This window comes from Drosophila melanogaster, chromosome 3L (genome assembly GCF_000001215.4).
Source record: "Drosophila melanogaster chromosome 3L".
Classification (NCBI taxonomy): domain Eukaryota; kingdom Metazoa; phylum Arthropoda; class Insecta; order Diptera; family Drosophilidae; genus Drosophila; species Drosophila melanogaster.
This window is the reverse complement of record NT_037436.4, coordinates 25,915,646-25,936,701: the sequence shown is the minus strand read 5'-3', so window position 1 is coordinate 25,936,701 and position 21,056 is coordinate 25,915,646. Positions and strand designations below refer to the sequence as shown.

Sequence of the window (21,056 nt, the reverse complement as noted above, 5' to 3'; positions counted from 1 at the left end):
GACATGCTAATAGGCGCTAGTCTTTTCATTGATCTGCTGTGTGTAGCCCAAATAAAATTGGCCGATGGACTCCCATTCTCCAAAATACTCGTTCTGGATCGATTGTCACTGGTGGTGGCCTCTCCCCTAACAAGGTTTTATCATTGACCGTTCAGTCAAATGCTCTCAAATGCCTGATGAGGGCAAATTTTGGGAGACAGAAACCATTGCTGAATCCGTCTCTAAGCGCACAAAGGAAGAACTCGACTGCGAGGCCCATTTCAAGTATACATTTTCTAGGCTTCTATCTGGAGAATATTCAGTTCGACTTCCTGCAAAGCGCAGCCCGGAAGTGTTGGGAGATTCCTATCAACAAGTCTATCGCCGTTTTTTAATCTGGAAAACAAACTTGAACGCCATCGCCAGCTCAAAGAGAAGTATTCAGCCTTTATTTACGAGTACTTATCTTTAAATCATATGTCTCTGGTACCATTTGAGTTTCAGAAACTATGCAAATTTTATTGGCCGCATCACTGCGTTTTGAAGGAAGACACCACAACAACTCAGCTGCATGTTGTCTTTGATGGCTCTGCCAAAACTTCTTCCGAATACTCTTTAAACGAAATACTCATGGCAGGCCCCACTTTGCAGCCTAAACTGTTTCACACTTTGTTACAGTTTCGAACTTTCCCTGTTGCTTTAACGATGACATCTGTAAGATGTACGGGTCAAGGAACCGGACAGCTACTTACAATGCATTTTGTGGCGGGACACACCCCAGGAAAATGTACAAGTATTTAATCTTGATAGAAGACGAAAAAACGTCGTTTCCAATTGGCGATAAAATTATTCTACAAGACCATAAGATTACTGGGATTACTGCTCATTTTAAATAAAGAAAATGGTGCTCAAATGATCCTGGTACTTTGAATTCCGAAAAGGATTCCTTTCTTAAATTTGATGATGGCAGCGACATTACCAAAACTCTTGGAATCGCCTAGGATTCAATCTCGGATATTCTGCTATTCTCCACATAGCCCATGAAAGTAGTTCTAAAATCCAGCAAGCGCTCTGTCCTGTCTACAATTCCTCGCTTTTACGACCCTCTTGGTCTTATCTGCCCCGTCATAACGAAGGCAAAAATCCTGATGCAGGAAATCTGGGGAGAAAAACTTGACTGGTACGAAAGTTTACCTTCGGCGCTTTATTCTGCTTGTCTAAATTTGTCTGCTGATATCTGTCTCACCCAGAAGTTGCAGTTTCCTCGTCTCGCACTGGTACCCAATAGCGTGGTCGATACCATGGATTCAGTGATGCCAGCATTGACGCATATGGAGGATGTGAATTAAAATATCAAACAACGAAACGGAAAACTGCATATATGTCGACGCTACAAAAATTGATGCAGGATTAACAACCGAATCGGTCAAATTCATGGATTGCATTCCATGATGCCAGAATTAACGCATATGGAGGATGCATCTGCATAGTCTCCATGTCTCAAAGTCAACGAGTAGCCCACTTTTTCTGCGCTAAATCTTGTGTGGCCCTATTGAAGAGCCTCCCGGTTCCCAAATTGGAATTATGCGCGGCAGTATTACTGGCTCAACTAATGCAGGAAGTCCTGCAGCATGGCTTATTTTCATGCCCTGTTGATTGTTTGTCAGACTCTGCTGTGGTGCTGTCCTGGATTCGATCTCAGTCTTTGGTCTCATGTTCTTGACAATCTTCAAGAGAACAAATCGCACTGGCCAGAATCTTGTCTCGCTCCAAAGGTTCTCCCTGAGCTAAGGAAGAAGGCCCCCATCACTCTCAAAATTCCTGCCTACATCGACATCCCAACCAGTTGTATATTTGTCAACTCCTGGCAAAAATTAAGCATGTTTTTGGATACATTTTGAAATTTCGTTATCGTATCAGGCACCCCGGCTTGACTGTTAATCATCACCGGAGGCATGTAACTTATCATTCGCTCCATTCAGATGGCCACCTTACCGAGGACTATAATGCCCTGCTCAACATTCTGGACCTCGCGCACTACTCGCTTCCATTCGACTGTAGTTCTGGCCCATTGGCGGTCACAAGACAAATGCAAGTGCAGTCAGCAAATGCATCATATGTATTCGAGCCAAGCCACATATAGCTTGTCACATTATGAGTGATCTTCCTGAGGAACGCGTAACAGGTCACTGGTCTGGACTTTTGCGGCCCATTTTATTACAAAAATCCTGTTCGGATCTTAAGCGTTTGTTCCTGAACACATCACATCAAACTGCAGTACATGAATTCTGCTTGAGTGATAGCATTGAATGGCGATTCATGCCTCCTCGATTGCCGCATTTTGGAGACCTCTCGGAGGCGGCTGTCAAAACAGCAAAGCATGATTTTTACCGAGCTGTTGGCCCTGCTGTTTTGCCCGCTGACGACCTCGAAGTACTAACGCCAACGCACTTCTTAGGCACAGTCCCCCTCGTCTTGCTTGCTGAGCCTGATCTAACCAAATTAAATCTCAACCGGTCGGATCGCTGGCAGCGGATTACCTCCTACCACAAATATTCTGGAGCCGGTGGAGATGTGAATATCTAACTCTTCTTCAGCAACGCACCAAATGGCGAGCAAAGACAGACGTTCAAGTCGATGATGTCGTTTTAGTAAAAGACGAAAACCTACCACCCCTCAAATGGAGACTAGCTCGAGTAATCAATCTGATTCCTGGACCCGATAGCGTCGCATGAGTTGCTGTTCTCAAAACTGGCACTGGAATCTTCAATAGAGCCGTCGCTAAACTTTGCGTTCTACCCAAACAGGATGATGTTAGCCCGTGTCCTCCAACGGGAGGAGGATGTTTGCAAAGTCAGTTACAAATTGAGTGTTGATCACACCGGTTTTGCTGTGATCCACTTTATTCTTAATCGGTTCGGTAGGGGCACAGCCGCCGATCTTTTTATACATTACAGCCCTGTGTGGCACAATATATTGAAATAAAACTGAAATATTAATTGAAACATTAACTTTAGCGTGCTTATAAATTGCCGCGCCACTTCTCCAAGTCAATGGAAAAGCTCATTGCCCCAATATCATTATTAATGAAATTGTGAAATTTGGCGTTCATATTTCAACAAGCTGAGTAACGAGGAACTCTACTGTAGCATTCTCTCTTGTTATTTTTATTGTGTTGACCCAGTCGAAACTGCAATTATTTCGAAACACGCATCTTTACAAAATAAGTGCCAGTTTCATAAATATTTCAATTTTTACTTTATTTAATACTATAATGGCAAAGGAAATAAACCACAATTTTATTTTTTCCAGATTTGTGAATACGATTAGTAAGGATTCAAGCAATATAATAACTCGGTTTAAGGTCAATACAAGCCTAGATACACTTATTTTATTTAATGAGGATACGACGACCTTTACAGCCAGTGTTTGTATGGAAGAAATCCCAAATCACATCTTGGTGAATATGGTATCTACTAATCAATTCTTGGCATTTCCTCGAATATCATCACAGAACATTATGGAAAGTAAGTAATATCTAACATTTTCAGCAATTTCAATCAAAATTTATTCTTGTTCTAATTTAATACAAATCTTTACCTAAAATCTTGTGTATCAAAATTGGAGAAGTAAAAAACACTGCGCTGGATTTAGGTTACTCGTAGAATTTTTCACCCAGCGAAAATCTCCCAGTGCACATTGTGCTCATGAAGCGTGTCCTATATACAGTTCCATGCCTCTTTTCGAGATTTTTATTTTTGATCTCTCTTTTTAATTGGTTTAAATGAGGCAAGCCACATTGAACGCATTGAAGAATTTGAAAGATATTCTTTTATTCAACGTCGCTAAAATACATCCTTCAGTTTTTAATGCATTCAGCCTTCATCTTAATTCCTTAAATTTGGATATGACATTCCAGGGTAGCCGTTAAATTTAACTTGAGTTCTGTCGAAACGCACCCAACCATGACCAAATGTTTGGACGATCTAAAAATAAATAAAGGCTAACTGCTTATCTTCTCCCATTCAATGGATAAATTCATATTATTTAGCTTTAGTGTTTACCCTTTAATCTCGATTATAATCTTGCTGAGAACCTCCAGTCATTCTTGCCTTTCCAGTCACCCTAGGAGCTCTTCTTAGTTGGAGCTCGAAAACGTACTCCTGAATTGGCCCCAGGCAAGGACACTCCGATTGTTTACGCTTATCGAGAGCCTGGGGATAGAGTTTTATGGGCCTATAGGCCCGTCTATCAGTCTGCCCGTCCGTATGAAAGACGAAATCTCAGGAACTTTAAAAGCTAAAAGGTTAAGATTAAGCATATAGATTCTAGAGACAAAGACGCAGCTCAACTTCCACGCCCACACTTATGAAAAACGTGTTGATATTTATAAATATTTGCATTAGTCTAGCAAATTTCTATCTAAAAAAAACCTACCAAAAAAACTTTTTGCTACGCCCACTCTAACACCCTAATGTCGCTAAGCCAATCACGCCCACACTTTTGAAATTTTTTTAAATTTTTTCTTATTTTATTCCCCAATATCTATCGATATCCTATAAAAATGATCAAGTTTCGAGTTCGCATTCGAGAAGCTCGACTATAGCATTCTGTCTTGTTATACCCGTTACTGGTAGAGTAAAAAGGTATACTAGATTCGTTTACAAGTATGTAACAGGCAGAAGGAAGCGTTTCCGTCTATATAAGGTATATATATTCTTGATCATGATCAATAGCCGAGTCGATCAAGCCATGTCCATCTATCCGTATGAATGTCGAAATCTCAGGATCTATATAAGCTAGGAGGTTTAGATTCGGCGTATCATATTGGACTAATCTACCCCACGAATAAAATAAATGATTAGGTATAACTTAACGTCAATACATTGTGACCCTTTGTCTTAATAAATATAAATACACAAATACCCAAAAAGACTACCAAGAACTACGTAAGCACTCCAGAGCCCCAGTAATACGATCTAACGCTTATACATAAGCCGATCGCGGAGCGTGCACGCTGAGCATGCAAGTGTTCAATGCCTTTTGCATACTTATGTATATGTATAAATGTAAGTAAAATACATAGATATTAGCCACAAGTTGGGTTAGCTGAACTTCAGCACACTTTGAGCATTCAAATAAAGATCAACGAACAGAGCAGAAGCTCTTCTATTCTTATAAAAATTAAAACATATTACTTCAAATAAATTAACATATTACTTCCGCATACAAATTCTAGAGACAAAGACGCAGTGCAAGTTGACCCATGCTGCGACGCCCACTCTAACGCACACAAACCGCACAAAACTGCCACGCCCACGCTTTCTAACCATTTTTCGAAATTTTATCATAATTTTATTAGTCTTGTAAATTTCTATTGATTTGCCAAAAAACTTTTTGCCTCGCCAACTCTAACGCCCTAAAGCGGCCGAGCCGGTCACGGCCACACTTTTGAACAATTCTCGATATCCCAGAATAATGATAAAATTTCGCGTTTGCATTTACAATAGCTGAGTAACGGGTATCTGTAGTCGGGAGCTTGACTACTTCATTCTTTCTTGTTTTAAATTGAAATTGATTTTTCACCTGAGTTCAATTTAATAAGAACATAAATCGGAAAATTAAATGGTTTCGTTTAAGTAAAAATCAATCAAGCAATGTAATTTGCTAATGAATTTTCCATCATACCATATAAGAAACTGTTGTTCTATCATGTGGATGTTGTGTCTGCCTGAACCTCAATTATTATTATTTTCAATGAATGAGGTAAAGCTGAATATGTTGTTTGAAAAAATTTGGCGAATAGATCGGCTATTGCCTGATCCGATGTTACCGTAGTGTTTCCAAATAATAGCGAGGAAGGGTAAGAACTTGTTTTTCGCTTAGTATTAACGAAATTATAAAACTGTTGTGGATCCTGTGCGAACTGGAACTTACAACGTTTTAAATAATTCTTGTAGCACTGAGCATTAAGCACAGTAAAGTTTAACCATGCGCTTAAATATTTAGAAAGGATGGACTGAGAACCGGTATTTTTAAAATTTGTATATAGTCTGGACTTTACATTTCTTAGGTGTGTCAACTCTTTATTAAACCAAGGAGGTTTAGAGATTGACGGATAGTACATTGTAACACAAGAGTCAAAAAATGATTTAATTGCGGTATAAAACATATTAATGGCATCCGTCACTATGTTGCAGGAGTAAAGATCAGACCAATTAAAGCCAGCTATAAAATTAGTTAGCCTCCGACTGATGATTCTGATATTGTGGGAATTCAGAAGATGGCGGAATATACGAGCACGCAATATAAACTGATCTGTCGGAAGATGACAGCTTTACGCATAAGAATTCAGAGTTACGGGCACGTCAATAAGTAACTATCCTGCCTAAAATCACCCGAACATATGGTCGAAAAAAGTTCATTGGGGACAGATATCTTTTGTCTTTTATATAAGATTTGCTGTGATTGACAGATGATCAGTTGTGCGGGGCCTTAGGCAGCCTATGGATGGACTGACGGTATTTTTAAATTTTTGTTTAAAATCTAGACTTTACATATCTTATGTTTGTTAAGTCTTTAGTAAACCAATGAGACCAAGACTTAAAAACTGTTTTAATTGCGGTATCGGACGAATTAATGTCAACTATAAAAATATTTAGCGTCAGAAAGTAAGCCTTGCAAACACAATGAGTTCGCTTAATTGACTTCTCCGATTTCTCTTTTATAATGATTCCTATGTCGAGTGCCACCTCATCAAGAATCATCGAGAACTATCCATTGGTACCTATCGGACAGTCTATTTGAGGCGGACTCGAAAGCGGCCAAATAATTTAGGTGTTCTGGATATTTAGAAGACGGCAGAATGTAAGAACACGTAATATAAACTGATCTGTCGGAAAATGACAGCATTACGCATATGAATTTTGAGTTACAGGACTCGTCAAAAAGTTACTCCTCCAACGCGAGGGTAGATCTAACCGCAATTAAGACTCCACTCCCCCCCACGAATACTACCCATAGCATCATTCCTTTCAAGCCACCTTTAGTTTAGTTAGAACCCCTAGACAAGTATCACAACAGTATTTTAGATTTCGACACTTAGGTTTTATAACCAGGCGGCAATTATTTTGAAAGCAGACAAACCGAACAACTGTACAAAGACACAAAATCAAAAGTTGCAAGCGAGCACTATTTGCATACAAAAACAACACCAAACATCACTGCTAACAACGCATGAAAGAGAGAGTAAACTAAACACAAAAAAAGACAGAAAGGAAAAATAATTAGTAAATTTGTTTAAATATTCTGTATTAAAATATATACTTTGATTAACTCGCGAAGCGAACGGGGTTTCAATAAATATGTAGTTTTTTTGTTTGCATGTTTTGCTTATTTATTAGTCTTAGTCTTAGTCTTTTTCATTTTATGAAATGATTCGTTCTGTGTGGCCTAACAAATTTAACGCTGGGCTGGTTGGTCGTTCCGGTGCAGTCGGCTTTGGCTGCATACTAGAATAAGTTTTCTTGCAAGAGGATTTGGATGTGAGGCTAGTTTTTCATTGTATTTTACTTTCGTCTCTGCTATTTTCTTAATGACAAGTTTATATGTAAGTCTTTGTGTATATTCTCGTTCCGAAGATACCATGGAGCTCCAGTAATGATTCTCAGAATCCTAGACTGTGCTCGCTGTACTATGTCGATGTTGCTTCTCGATGCGTTGCCCCATAGCTCGGAGCCATAAATCCATATGGGTTTCAAAAGTTATATAAGAGGACTTTGTACTCCAGTCTTAGGGGAGAGCGAACGTTTATAAGCCAGTGTAGATGCCTTGCTTTTAATGTGAGTTGCGTCGTCTTGGACTCTATGTGTTTCCGACAGGTGAGCCGCTCGTCCAGATGAATAGCTAAGTATGTTACGTTATCGGCTTGTGGGATGCGCATGTGGTTCATTACCATGGGCGGGCAGCTTTGTTTGTTAGGGTAAATGTAACCTGTTTGCACTTTCTTCCTTTACTCGTATGCGCCAATTTGCAAGCCAATGTTTTACACAAGATAGATGGCGTGCTAGTTGCATCGTAGCTTTTACTGGGTATCTGGATCGACTTGTATTGTAGTGTCATCAGCAAATGTGGATATCGTTAGCTGGTAGTTTGTTAGGATGTTCGCCGTTTATAGGGTGTATAGAATTCGTCCTAGAGCACTTCCTTAAGGCACTCCAGCTTCTATATTACAATCGCTTGTATGTTTTGAGGCAGCAGTTTGATTATTTTAAACATAAGTCCATTCAGCCATACTCTATCGAATGCTTGTGCAACGTCTAAGAATAGAGCTGCGAATTTCTGTTGTGATGCGGTTAACCTGTTCAAGGGCTCCATGTTTTGCCCAAAACTCAAAATGGTGCGATGGGAGTGTGTTGTGTGTTTTGAGATGGGGGCTGATGCGTAGCAGCAGCACTTTTTCAAATAATTTGGATAGACAAGTAAGTAAGCTTATTGGCCTGTATGATGATGGCTGTGTTTTGTCTTTCCCAGGCTTAGGGATCATGATTATAATTGATTTCTTTTCCAGTTTTGAGTTGCTCTTTAATGACTTTCGTAATCTCGCTTAGTCGAAATTCTACAGGATCTTGTGGTGCTTAGTCAGATGCAGTTAAAGGCGGGAGAGTAAATGAGTTCGTGGCTGGATTTGGAAGATGATCAGCGAAGACTCTTGCTCCGCCGTGTCACTGCGAGACCAGTTTCCGGTAGAGTTACGGAGAGGTACAACCGTTTCTATTGGTGCCTGTTGTCTTTCCACAACGAGTTCTTTGTACCTGTGGGCGTAAGATTCTCGATGTATCTTAGTTGTGCGTCCGCTGCTTCTTTCTTAAGCACTATGGTAAGTCTGCGAGAAGCTGCTTTCAATTTACTCTTTGCGCCAGGTGATCTGTGCTCCTGCCACTCCCTTCGATGTCGTCGTTTTTCAAGCACAAGCAGTTTAATATCTCTACTTGTTTTGTTAAACTTTGTGCTGCATACATGGTTGTCTTGTGGAGTTGACGCTTTTGCTGCTGCGAAAAATATTTATTCTATATCACCACCACACTGATCAATGTCTTCCTCGGTTTCCAGGGGGCTAGAGAAGCCGGTATGGCAACAATCATAGATCATAGAACATAATCCTTGCCGTAACACTTTCAAAAATAAACTTTATCAGCCCAATAATGTATGTTAAACAACGTTGATGTTAAGGAGATGACATTGAGGCATTTCACTAATATTAACGTACCAGATGTATTAGAAGTAGCTTCTATTAAAGCATTTAAAAATAGTGACATTTTGTATTTCCTAATTAAGTATCCCATACCTAAGTTAGTATGTAAAAAATAATATATTTCCCGTAAAACATTCTGGTAAAATTCTGGAATTTGAAGACTCAAACATCGTAGCGACTGCGTTACGGATATCTTTGCTGTTGGCGAATGTAATTCAACAGTGAGCACCACTCAAAAACCTGAAAACACCCAGTTGTGCGCACCAATTAAAAGTTGGAACCCTAGCGCAATGCAGCACTCGCCCTGGCCATCTGGATAGGCACGGATGTAATGGATGTAATAGACGACGGCGGGATCATCATCAACGATGATACTGTAAACATCTCAGGCTATTCGAGCTCAGCGTCATCTATCTCTGGAAGCTTCCTGGTGAACTTTGACGATGAAATCACAATTAACGAAACACCGTACACCAACAACTATGGTGTCTTTGCAGTCACTGCAATCAACGTGACCAAGCCTCGGGAACACTTGCCCTCTTTCATAAGATGAGCCTGACGATATTACGGAGTCACATTGACAGCTGTCATGATTTACCTGGTACTGGTGCGAAAAATCCAACAACGCACGAAACTCCGGGAGCGAAGTGAGATCATTAAGAACCTACAAGCAAATGCTAGAAAAACCGGGGAGGGAGGGAGAAGATAACACAAGCAAAGCTGAATCGGGTTTTGCGACACCCAATGGCGGAGTAACTTGTTCCGCACAAATAACAGCCGGTCAAAAGGGTCTCGAGGCGTTCTAACGCGATGCTGCCGGGTATCCATAGCTTTGGTTAGGCTTCAAATGTAAGCTTAAGTCAGTTTTAAGAGAACCATAAACGAGATCCAAACGGATCATAATAAAGCCTAAAAAACTTTTTTTTTTATTATTTTTTATTAAGTGAAGAATCCGTACATCATAATATTGTATCTTAACATCACAGAGTGGAGAAATATTCTTAAGAATTACCAAACACTATATTAAAATAAGTGAATAAAGAACTCAAATTTTTTTTTAATATTTGGCGCACAACAGCCTCTAAAATTTTGGAAATAAAAAATTATAGTGGAAAGATATAACAATAAACATTTAAAAAAAACACTCAATGAAAATTAGAATTCTTTGACAGTGACCTTTTTTTCAAATTAAGATTTTGTCGGTATAGTTGGACTTGACCTGCTTATCCAAGTTGACACACAAATTGATCTGAGCAACGGTATCATTAGGTTTAGGTTTCCAGTGTTTGAACAAAGACACTAGAATAACAAGATACGTAACGGCCATACATTGGTTTAGCACTATGCGGCCACTTTTTTGGTGACGGCCAAAATTGCTCTCTTTCCGCTCGCTCACGCTGAGAACATAAGAAATCTAAAAATAGAATTTGCTTGCTTGTGTGAGTAAAAACTAGAAAACGTGTTGTGCTAGAAGACGATTTTCGGGCCGAAATCAATTCTGATCGAAGAAACGAATTTACGTATTTGGGGAGTTTTGGCCAATTTCGTAGCAATATGATGAAATTGCGCGCCTTTTAAAAATATCAAATTGGAATAAACAAAAAAAAAACAAAAAATGAAACTGAGCAATTGAATCTAATGTGCATTTTAAATAATAATAATGGATCATACATACATCATATTAAGTCAAATGACTTAATAAATATACAAAATAATTAAAGCAAATACAAAGGAAATTATTATAACTATTATATTTATACATATTTACATAAATAATTAATTATATGTAATAGACGTAATAATTGGTACCCAGGGTACAGCAGGGGAGGCCATTACAATTGTAATGCGGTCCTATATTTATATGACCTTCGAGTTTCTTTTTCACAACCTATCGCAATTACCATTTACAATAAAATTTATTTCCATACTTTACTATTGCAACAAAACGACAAAATACAAAGGAAATTATTGTGACTACTGTAAATTAAAACGTAAATTTTGCAAAAAGAAGTCATTAATTGAGAAAAAAATATTTCATAAAAATAATACGTTGTAGAAAAATTTATAAAATAAATAAAAATAAATTGCAAAAGTAATATCTTGAGGCACGCAGTGCGGACAGAAGGACTCAACAATCATTGCCTCATTAATTTTTCAAACGTCGCAAGCTGAATACTCTAATGACAAATATTCTAATATAAAGTCATTTTTGAAATTTATTTTGTTATATTAGGTACATAGATTCGGCTATTTCTAAGCTATATTTAATTAATAATAACGTTAAGGCAATGAAAAACCAGAATTTTTTACATGGTACCAATTGATAAAAAATAATATAGATTTAAAGTTTAAAAACTTCTAAGACAAAGGACATATTTTGTCAAATTTTTATCGGCTGTCACTGTATGCGTAGAAAAGAGCTGTTCGATATAGAGCTCTCCGCTCTCTCGCTCTTGAATAAAGTTCGAGAGAGCCTGGAGACACCTCTAAAGCCAAGCCGAAAAAATCGTGGACCAAAAAATGGAATGGCGTTACGCATCTTGTTATTCTAGCGTCTTTGGTTTGAAACAGTCAAGTCGAAAGGTTTCACAGCACTATTGCGGAAATTGCTCGTTGTATGGAACTTGAGAAACAGATAAGCGACACTGTTTATTGTTTTCAATAATCGAATATACTAAAACAATTCATTCGGTAACCAAAATGAGACCAGTTGAACTCATTCGTTCAAACAGTGTGAAATTAGGACTGCAAGTAACACATAAACTTGTAGAAGCAGTCTAAAAAATCGAACAGACAAATAAAAAATAAGAGTTATCAAGAAGGAGAAAGGTCTTGGGTTAGACACTAAACTCGTTTAATCAAGACTATATAGGGAACGTACTGCTCACTGACCGTGGACACATCGACACACTAAATACGACACTTAAGGTCAATAATTTACTTTGTTAATTTAGATAAGTCAGCCTTTCAAGTCATTATAATTATCTAATATTGTTTTTACATTGTTTTATAGGTGTGTGCCCAACTGAATGGAACCGACAAAGAAAACATCTGTGTGTTATTCTAATCACAGAGAATAATAGGAAAAAAGACTTTGAAAGAGTCGCTCTAAGAAATATTGCTTTAAGTGTTGGGTACAATTCAGAAAAAGTTCGATTCGCCTATATATTCAAGGTAAGTTTTAAATTTACAAAGTACCCCTATTTTGAATATGTAAAAAACAAAAATTTTAAATTCAAACTATTTTAAAAATTAGTACCTATCGCACTACTATAAAACCATAAATATTAATTATGATTTAGTTGACTATAATAATGAAAAGAACGTTTTGTCAATCCTCCAGTGGATCGCCACAAAAGCGTGCGGCAGTTTCCGAAGGGCCTCCAAAGGTTCTGCAAGCACCTGCAGTGCTTCAGTGATTTGGGTTGCTTGTGTGAAAAATTAGTTTAACTATTTCGTCTATTTTTGAAGAATTATTTATCCTTTGGTCAAAAACAATAATATCATCCTACACAACTTAGTACGTAATGTTAAAACAGCATCAATTCTCCATTGTGAAAGAAAGGCTCAAATCGGGACCAATTACTACAGCCCGCTTTTAAAGACTTTTAAAGAGATTTTTGGAGTTGCACTCCAAGTCCATCAAGGTTACGCAAATCTGTGTAGCAGGGGCAAACACAAAGAACGTTGTGTCAATCCTCCAGTGGATCGCCACAAAAGCATGCGGCACCTTCCGAAGGGCCTCCGAAGGTTCTGCAAGCACCTGCAGTGCAGTTAATAAATAGAGTAATATAGGTAATAGTGGTGTCAAATGGCTAAGAGACACTAACTTAATTGAAGAATAAGCTTTTCCTACCATATTAATCATATATATTCTTATGTAGGATCACTAGTCCAGTCGATCTGGTCATGTCTGTCCTTATGAACGCCTATTTCTTAGGAGCTAAAAAACTAGACAGTTGTGATTAAGCGTAAAGATTTCAGAGACACAGACTTAAACCCAGCGCGAGCTTATTTCCAAATGGTTTTACACCTTCTGTAATACCCACAATCAACACAAAACTAGCACGCCCAAACTTATGAAAAATGTTTATACCCATTACTCATAGAGTAAAGGGTATACTAGATTCATTGAAAAGTATGTAAGTATGTAATCAATAGCCGAGTTGATAAGGCCCTGTCCGTCTGTCCGTCCGCATGAAAGTCGAACTCTGAGGAACTATAAGAGATAGAAGGTTGATATAAAGCATACAGATTCTAGAAACATAGACGGATGTTGAACCAGAGCTCAAAAATTTTGGAAAATGATTGACTTTTCTTCGTTTTATTTGTTTGTATTTGTTTGTCTTGCCAATTTCTATCACGCCCAATTTGAACATTGTGAAGCACTTTTTTCTTATTTTATTTCCCAATATTAATCGATATTCCAGAAAAATGCTGAAATTTGAAATTCGCATTTCCCGTAGCGGAATAACAGGTATCTGATAGTCGGGGAACTCGACTATACCTTTCTGTCTTGTTTTTTCTTATTTTGTTTTTATTTTAATAAGTCTTGTAAATTTCTATCAATATGACATTAAACTTTTGGCCACGCCTACAAACCGGCCAAAATTGCCAAGCCCACACTTATGAAAATTGATATTGATATTTTTTCATAATTTTATTAGTTCATTATAAAGTAAATATTAGTAAATTTCTATCGATTTGCCCAAAAACTTTCTGCCACGCCCAAACTTTTGAAAATTGTTTTGATTTTTCTTCGGTTTTTTGTTGTTCTTGCCAATTTTTATTTGTATTCCAAAAACATTGTGGCCAAGCCCCTCCTTTCACCTACAAAACGCTCAAAACGGCCACGCCCACACTTTTAAAATTTTTTTTAAAATTTTGTACCATTTTATTCCCCAATATCTACCGATAACCCAGAAGAATGATGGAATTTCGCGTCAATTTCATAATTTTTCTGTTCTCGTTAAGTTTTTTAATTTTATGTTTTCTTATCATCTGCGAGTTATATATATAGTTATAGATAGGCGTACCTGCGTAAAGTAAAATAAAAGCAGGTATCTGTCCGGTTGTAAATTGTTTAGTTTTATGGTTGTATGTGTTTTTATTACTTTTTCCCTGTTTTCTCTATTATTGTTCACACATGAACACGAATATATTTAAAGACTTACAATTTTGGGCTCCGTTCATATCTTATGTAAATGAATCGAGAGCGATAAATTATATTTATCTAAGGGGACATGGGTGCAGTGTTCAAAAACATGTAATCTAAGTGCACACTACATGAGTCAGTCACTTGAGATCGTTCCCCGCCTTCTAAAAGGTCCCTTAGTGGGAGACCACAGATAAGGTCCTCACCGCTCAAGATAGGCAGATGTGCCGGAGCGTGGGACCCCGATGAGGCGGGGACTATTTACTTAGGCCTCTGCGTAGGCCATTTACTCTAAGATGCGATTTTCATGTCACCTATTTAAACCGAAGATATTTCCAAATAAAATGAGTTTCTTACAAAAACTCAACGAGTAAAGTCTTCTCATTTGGGACATTACATTTGGTCAATCGAGCCTTTAATCGACTCTGCAGTTTCCCCCTACCAAAGGTAAGGGACTCAGAGAAAGGCCAGCTCCTTTAAGCATTGCTAAGTTAATCTTGCAGCTAAAGGTAGCAAAAATAAGTGACTCTTGTTTCCCCCTACCAAAGGTAAGGAACAGAGTATAAATATAAAAAGCAAAAAGATACAAAAGAATCTTTTATGTTTTAAAACAAGCACCTTATAGTCTATAGCTAAAGGTTGCTTTGTGTACCATTATAAATTGTGGTAAGGCGTGCTTGAGGCCATACATCAGCAATTGTGAAATTAAAAAGTGCATAACGTGCCTTATAAATGCTGTAATATCATTAAATCAGCTCAAAAAGAGAGTGCAGTGTATATGCCAAAAGAGCATTAATTAAATAAAAAGTGCCTGAAAACAGTGCCTTATAAATGCTCTAATAGCATTAAATCAGCTCATAAAGAGAGTGCAGTGTATATGCCAAAAGAGCATAAATGCCAAAATAAATGGCTAAAAAACAAAAAATCTGACTGGACTACAAAAATAATAAAACGTGCCAAACAAAAAAAAAATCATCTTCAAACATCGACGGAGCCTTAAAGAAGAGAAGGAAGTCAAAAAGTCAAAGGAGCCTCTACCAGCAGCAGAAGCAGCAACAACAGCAGCAGCAGAAGCAGCAACAGCAGTAGCAACAGCAGCAACAACAGCAGCAACAGCAGTAGCAACAGCAGCAGCAACAACAACGACATCAGCTAAGTCAAAACAAGAATTTTCTGTTTATCCAAACACACATATATATATAAATACATATAAAATACATAAACACGTACTATATATATTAAGAAATTACAAAAAATTTTCAAAATGATGTCAGAAAAGACTATTCAATTCCTTAAGAAGCAGTCCGAAATTATTTTGGAAATTAGAAAGTTGGAAGTAAAACCAACATTAACAGATGTAGAAATTCTAAAATTAAATGAGCTTCAAAAATGTTTCATTGCTAATCATAGCAATTTGTTGAAGATCGGCGTTGTCGATCATGAATATTTTAACACGAAGCGGTATGATTTAATAATGATGATGTTAGAAAAAATTAAAAATAAAAATGAAAAAATTAAGGGCGAGTCGGTAGAAAACACTTTCCCTAAATCAAACCCCCCCCCCCCCCCCCCTACATTAAACCTTGAAATGTGTGGTCACCCTGAAAAAGAGGGTATAGCACAAAACAACGCTTTAAAAGTAGAGCAGGCATTCCGAATTAATGTTGGCCAATTTCGAGTATATCTAGAAGATACGTCTAAACTAATAGACAGTAGTCAAGATTTCCTTAAAATAAGGAAAAATAAAATTGAATTTTTATGGCATAAAATAGATAACCTGATTGAACAGGTGAATAGTCATTTTGAGAGTTCGCTATTCGAAGAAGAAATTAGAGAACTTGAATTTGACAAACAAAATTTTCTAACAGCCATTAATAGTCGACTCAGTGGCACAATAAATAAAGCTGAAATGTCGACGGTTGTTAAGGCGGAGGAGTTACCAACCCTGCCTAAAATACAGATACCCACTTTCTTTGGTGATTCCAAAGAATGGGATCTTTTTAATGAACTCTTTACAGAGCTCATACATGTGAAAGAGGATCTCAGTCCTTCTCTCAAATTTAATTATCTAAAGTCAGCATTAAAAGGAGAACCCAGAAATGTGGTTACTCATTTACTGCTCGGCTCTGGAGAAAATTATGAAGCCACTTGGGAGTTTTTGACCAAGCGGTATGAGAATAAAAGAAACATATTCTCAGATCATATGAATAGGCTTATGGATATGCCAAATTTAAATTTGGAATCCAATAAGCAAATAAAGACATTTATTGACACGATTAACGAGTCAATTTATATCATAAAATTAAAAGCACAATTACCAGAAGATGTGGATGCAATTGTCGCTCACATAATTCTTCGGAAATTCAATAAAGAATCAATCAATTTATATGAAAGCCATGTTAAAAAGACAAAAGAAATACAGGCACTTTCTGATGTCATGGACTTTTTAGAGTAAAGGCTCAATTCTATATCATCATTTTCACAGGAAGTAAAACCTGTAAAGAAACTGATTAATAATAACAAGAATAAAAATTATAGTGACAATTGTGCATATTGCAAAATACCAGGGCATTATTTAATTCAATGCCATAAATTTAAAATAATGAATCCAGCAGAACGGTCTGACTGGGTAAGAAAAAATGGGATTTGCCTAAGATGTCTGAGGCATCCCTTTGGTAAAAAATGTATAAGCGAGCAGCTTTGTTCGACTTGTCGTAAACCTCACCATATTTTTTTCACTTCGTAGGTCATAATCCAGAAAAAGTGAATACATGTAGAACAACAGGTCAAGCCTTGTTGGCCACGGCCTTGATTCAAGTAAAGTCGAGGTATGGAGGCTTTGAACAATTAAGAGCATTGATTGATAGTGGCTCTCAAAGCACAATTATTTCAGAAGAGTCTGCACAGATTCTAAAATTGAAAAAATTTCGGTCTCATACTGAAATAAGTGGAGTATCTTCCACAGGAACGTGCATCTCCAAGCACAAAGCGGTTATTTCGATAAGAAATTCTTCGAAAAATTTAGAAATTGAAGCACTTATTCTCCCAAAGCTTATGAAGGCACTTCCAGTCAACACGATTAATGTTGATCAGAAAAAATGGAAGAACTTTAAATAAGCCGACCCCGATTTTAATAAACCGGGTCGTATTGATCTAATCATTGGAGCAGACGTATATACTCACATTCTGCAAAATGGAGTTATAAAAATAGATGATCTCCTTGGGCAAAAAACTGATTTCGGGTGGATAGTTTCTGGATGTAAAAAATCCAAAGGAAAAGAAACCATTGTAGCCACAACAATAGAAATAAAAGAGTTAGATCGCTACTGGGAAGTGGAAGAAGAAGAAAAAGATGATATCGAGTCTGAAATCTGTGAAAATAAATTTATCAAAACGACAAAAAAAGATTCAGATGGGCTATACATTGTGTCAATTCCATTCAAGGAGGATGTCACCTTAGGAGATTCAAAGAAACAAGCGATAGCTCATTACATGACTCTGGAGAAAAAACTAAAAAGAAATGAAAAACTTAAGGTTGACTACGCTAAATTCATGAATGAATACATGGATTTAGGACACATGATTGAAGTGAGTGATGAAGGCAAATATTTTTTACCGCACCAGGCAGTGATTAGAGATTCAAGCCTTACGACCAAATTGAGAGTAGTTTTTGATGTTTCAGCAAAAACTACGAATAACAAAAGTTTGAACGACATAATGTGGGTTGGGCCACGTGTTCAAAAAGATATTTTTGACATTATTATTAAATGGAGAAAATGGGAATTTGTGGTTTCGGCAGACATTGAAAAGATGTACCGACAAATTAAAATAGATAATAATGATCAAAAATAGCAATATATTTTATGGAGAAATTCTCCAAAAGAAAAAATTAAAACATATAAATTAACCACAGTCACTTACGGAACTGCATCTGCACCATATTTGGCTACCAGGGTTCTGGTAGATATTGCAGATAAATGTAAAATCCAAGTTATTAGTGCAATAATTAGGAATGATTTCTATATGGATGACCTAATGACTGGAGCTGATTCGGTAGAAGAAGCTAATAAATTAATAACATTAATTTCCCATGAATTGCAGAAAGTTGGATTCAACTTAAGGAAATGGATTTCCAACAATTCCAAAATATTAACCACTGTGGAGGACACAGGGGACAATAAGGTTCTCAATATTATCGAAAATGAATGTGTTAAAACTTTAGGACTAAAATGGGAACCTCAAAATGATTTATTTAAATTCAGCGTAAATTGTAATGAATCAAAAAATATAAATAAGCGCGTTGTGTTATCAACGCTAGCAAAAATATTTGATCTGTTAGGATGGTTGGCACCAGTCACCGTTTCAGGAAAACTTTTTATTCAAAAACTTTGGATAAATAAAAGTGAATGGGAGCAGGAATTATCCATAGAAGATAAAAATTATTGGGAAAAATATAAAGAAAATTTATTATTGTTAGAGAATATTCGAATCCCAAGGTGGATTAATTCAAACAGTTCTTCAGTCATTCAGATTCACGAATTTGCGGACGCCTCCGAGAAAGCATATGCTGCAGTAGGACCTCATGTTAATATAATAGCTAGCAAAAGTAGAGTCAACCCTATAAATAATAGGAAGACAATTCCCAAACTCGGGCTGTGTGCAGCTCACTTGCTTAGTGAATTAATCCAAAGACTAAAAGGATCAATTGATAATATAATGGAGATCTATGCTTGGAGTGATTCCACGATTACCTTAGCATGGATTAACAGTGGTCAAAGTAAGATCAAATTTATAAGAAGAAGAACGGATGACATTCGAAAATTACAAAATACTGAATGGAATCATGTTAAGTCAGAGGATAATCCAGCAGATTTAGCATCCAGAGGAGTGGATTCTAACCAGTTGATCAACTGTGATCTTTGGGGGAAAGGTGCGAAATGGCTAGCCGACCCAAAAGAACTTTGGCCTCGGCAGCAGTCTGTAGAAGAACCTGTCTTAATAAATACGGTATTACATGACAAAATAGATGATCCTATTTACGAATTGATAGAAAGGTATTCCAGTATAGAAAAACTTATACGTATAATAGCATACATAAATAGATTCGTGCAGATGAAAACAAAAAATAAAGCCTATTCATCAATTATTTCAGTAAAGGAGATAAGAATAGCGGAAACAGTTGTTATTAAGAAACAACAAGAATACCAGTTTAGGCAAGAGATAAAGTGCCTTAAAATCAAAAAGGAAATCAAGACAAATAATAAAATATTGTCATTGAATCCATTTTTGGACAAGGATGGGGTTCTAAGAGTTGGAGGAAGATTGCAAAACTCCAATGCAGAATTTAATGTTAAACATCCAATCATTTTAGAAAAATGCCACCTAACAAGCTTATTAATAAAAAATGCTCATAAGGAAACATTGCATGGAGGGATAAACCTTATGCGAAACTATATCCAAAGAAAGTATTGGATTTTCGGGTTGAAAAATTCGTTGAAAAAGTATTTAAGAGAATGTGTAAAGTGTGCAAGGTATAAACAAAATACAGCTCAGCAAATAATGGGTAACTTGCCAAAATATAGAGTGACGATGACATTCCCGTTTCTTAATACTGGAATAGATTACGCAGGTCCTTATTATGTTAAATGTTCAAAAAATCGTGGCCAAAAAACATTTAAAGGATACGTTGCCGTATTCGTTTCCATGGCCACCAAAGCCATACACTTAGAAATGGTAAGCGATCTAACTTCTGACGCATTTTTAGCAGCACTCAGAAGATTTATTGCTAGACGGGGAAAATGTTCCAATATCTATTCAGACAACGAAACAAATTTTGTAGGAGCTGCAAGAAAATTAGATCAAGAGTTATTTAATGCAATACAAGAAAATATAACGATTACAGCGCAGCTTGAAAAGGACAGGATTGATTGGCATTTTATTCCCCCGGCAGGACCTCACTTCGGAGGTATTTGGGAAGCTGGGGTTAAGTTAATGAAATACCATTTAAAGCGTATAATCGGCGACACTATTTTGACTTACGAAGAAATGTCAACTCTTTTATGTCAAATAGAAGCATGCTTAAATTCAAGGCCATTATACACTATAGTTAGTGAGATGGACCAACAAGAGGTTTTAACACCAGGTCTTTTTTTAATTGGAAGACCACCTTTAGAAATAGTCGAACCAATGGAAGATGAAAAAATCGGAAATTTGGATAGGTGGAGACTTATCCAGAAAATGAGGAAAGATTTCTGGGTTAAGTGGAAAAGTGAATATTTGCATACGCTCCAGCAAAGGAATAAGGTTCCTGTGAATTCAAAAGTCCGTCTGCAATGTACTGGCTCTCAAATTGAATTGTTTGATTTGCCTCAGCAAGGAGTTTTAAGCATTGCGCCATATTGTACGGCAAGAACCGACGATAAAATTCTAGTTGCCCACCATAACATTCAGTCCGAAAGTGAAGAATTATTATCAACACCTTATATAGGAGAAGTTAGTGAAGTGCCGAAGATTATTTGGGATCCGCTGAATCTATCAATATTAAATCATACTGAGAAATTTGAACGATTGAATAATGAAATTAAATTTATTAAAGAGAACCATAAAAAATTGAAAGATTTAGATCTCCATCATATTTCCGGACATGCTGGATTAATTATTGCTTTAATA

The 21,056-nt window shown here is 36.9% G+C and overlaps 1 protein-coding gene across 3 annotated transcripts in view, besides 1 other annotated feature; it reads left to right on the top strand.

Moving 5' to 3' along the window:
• l(3)80Fg (lethal (3) 80Fg) overlaps nucleotides 1–21,056 on the top strand; it is a 215,672-nt gene that overhangs the window by 77,411 nt on the left and 117,205 nt on the right. For all 3 annotated transcript variants that reach the window (NM_001015187.3, NM_001015188.4, NM_001276235.1), the window contains 2 exons: nucleotides 3,292–3,506; nucleotides 12,246–12,406. In NM_001015187.3, the coding sequence (NP_001015187.2) occupies nucleotides 3,292–3,506; nucleotides 12,246–12,406 (376 nt within the window). The remainder of the gene's footprint in view (nucleotides 1–3,291; nucleotides 3,507–12,245; nucleotides 12,407–21,056) is intronic.
• Nucleotides 10,524–11,792: a mobile genetic element.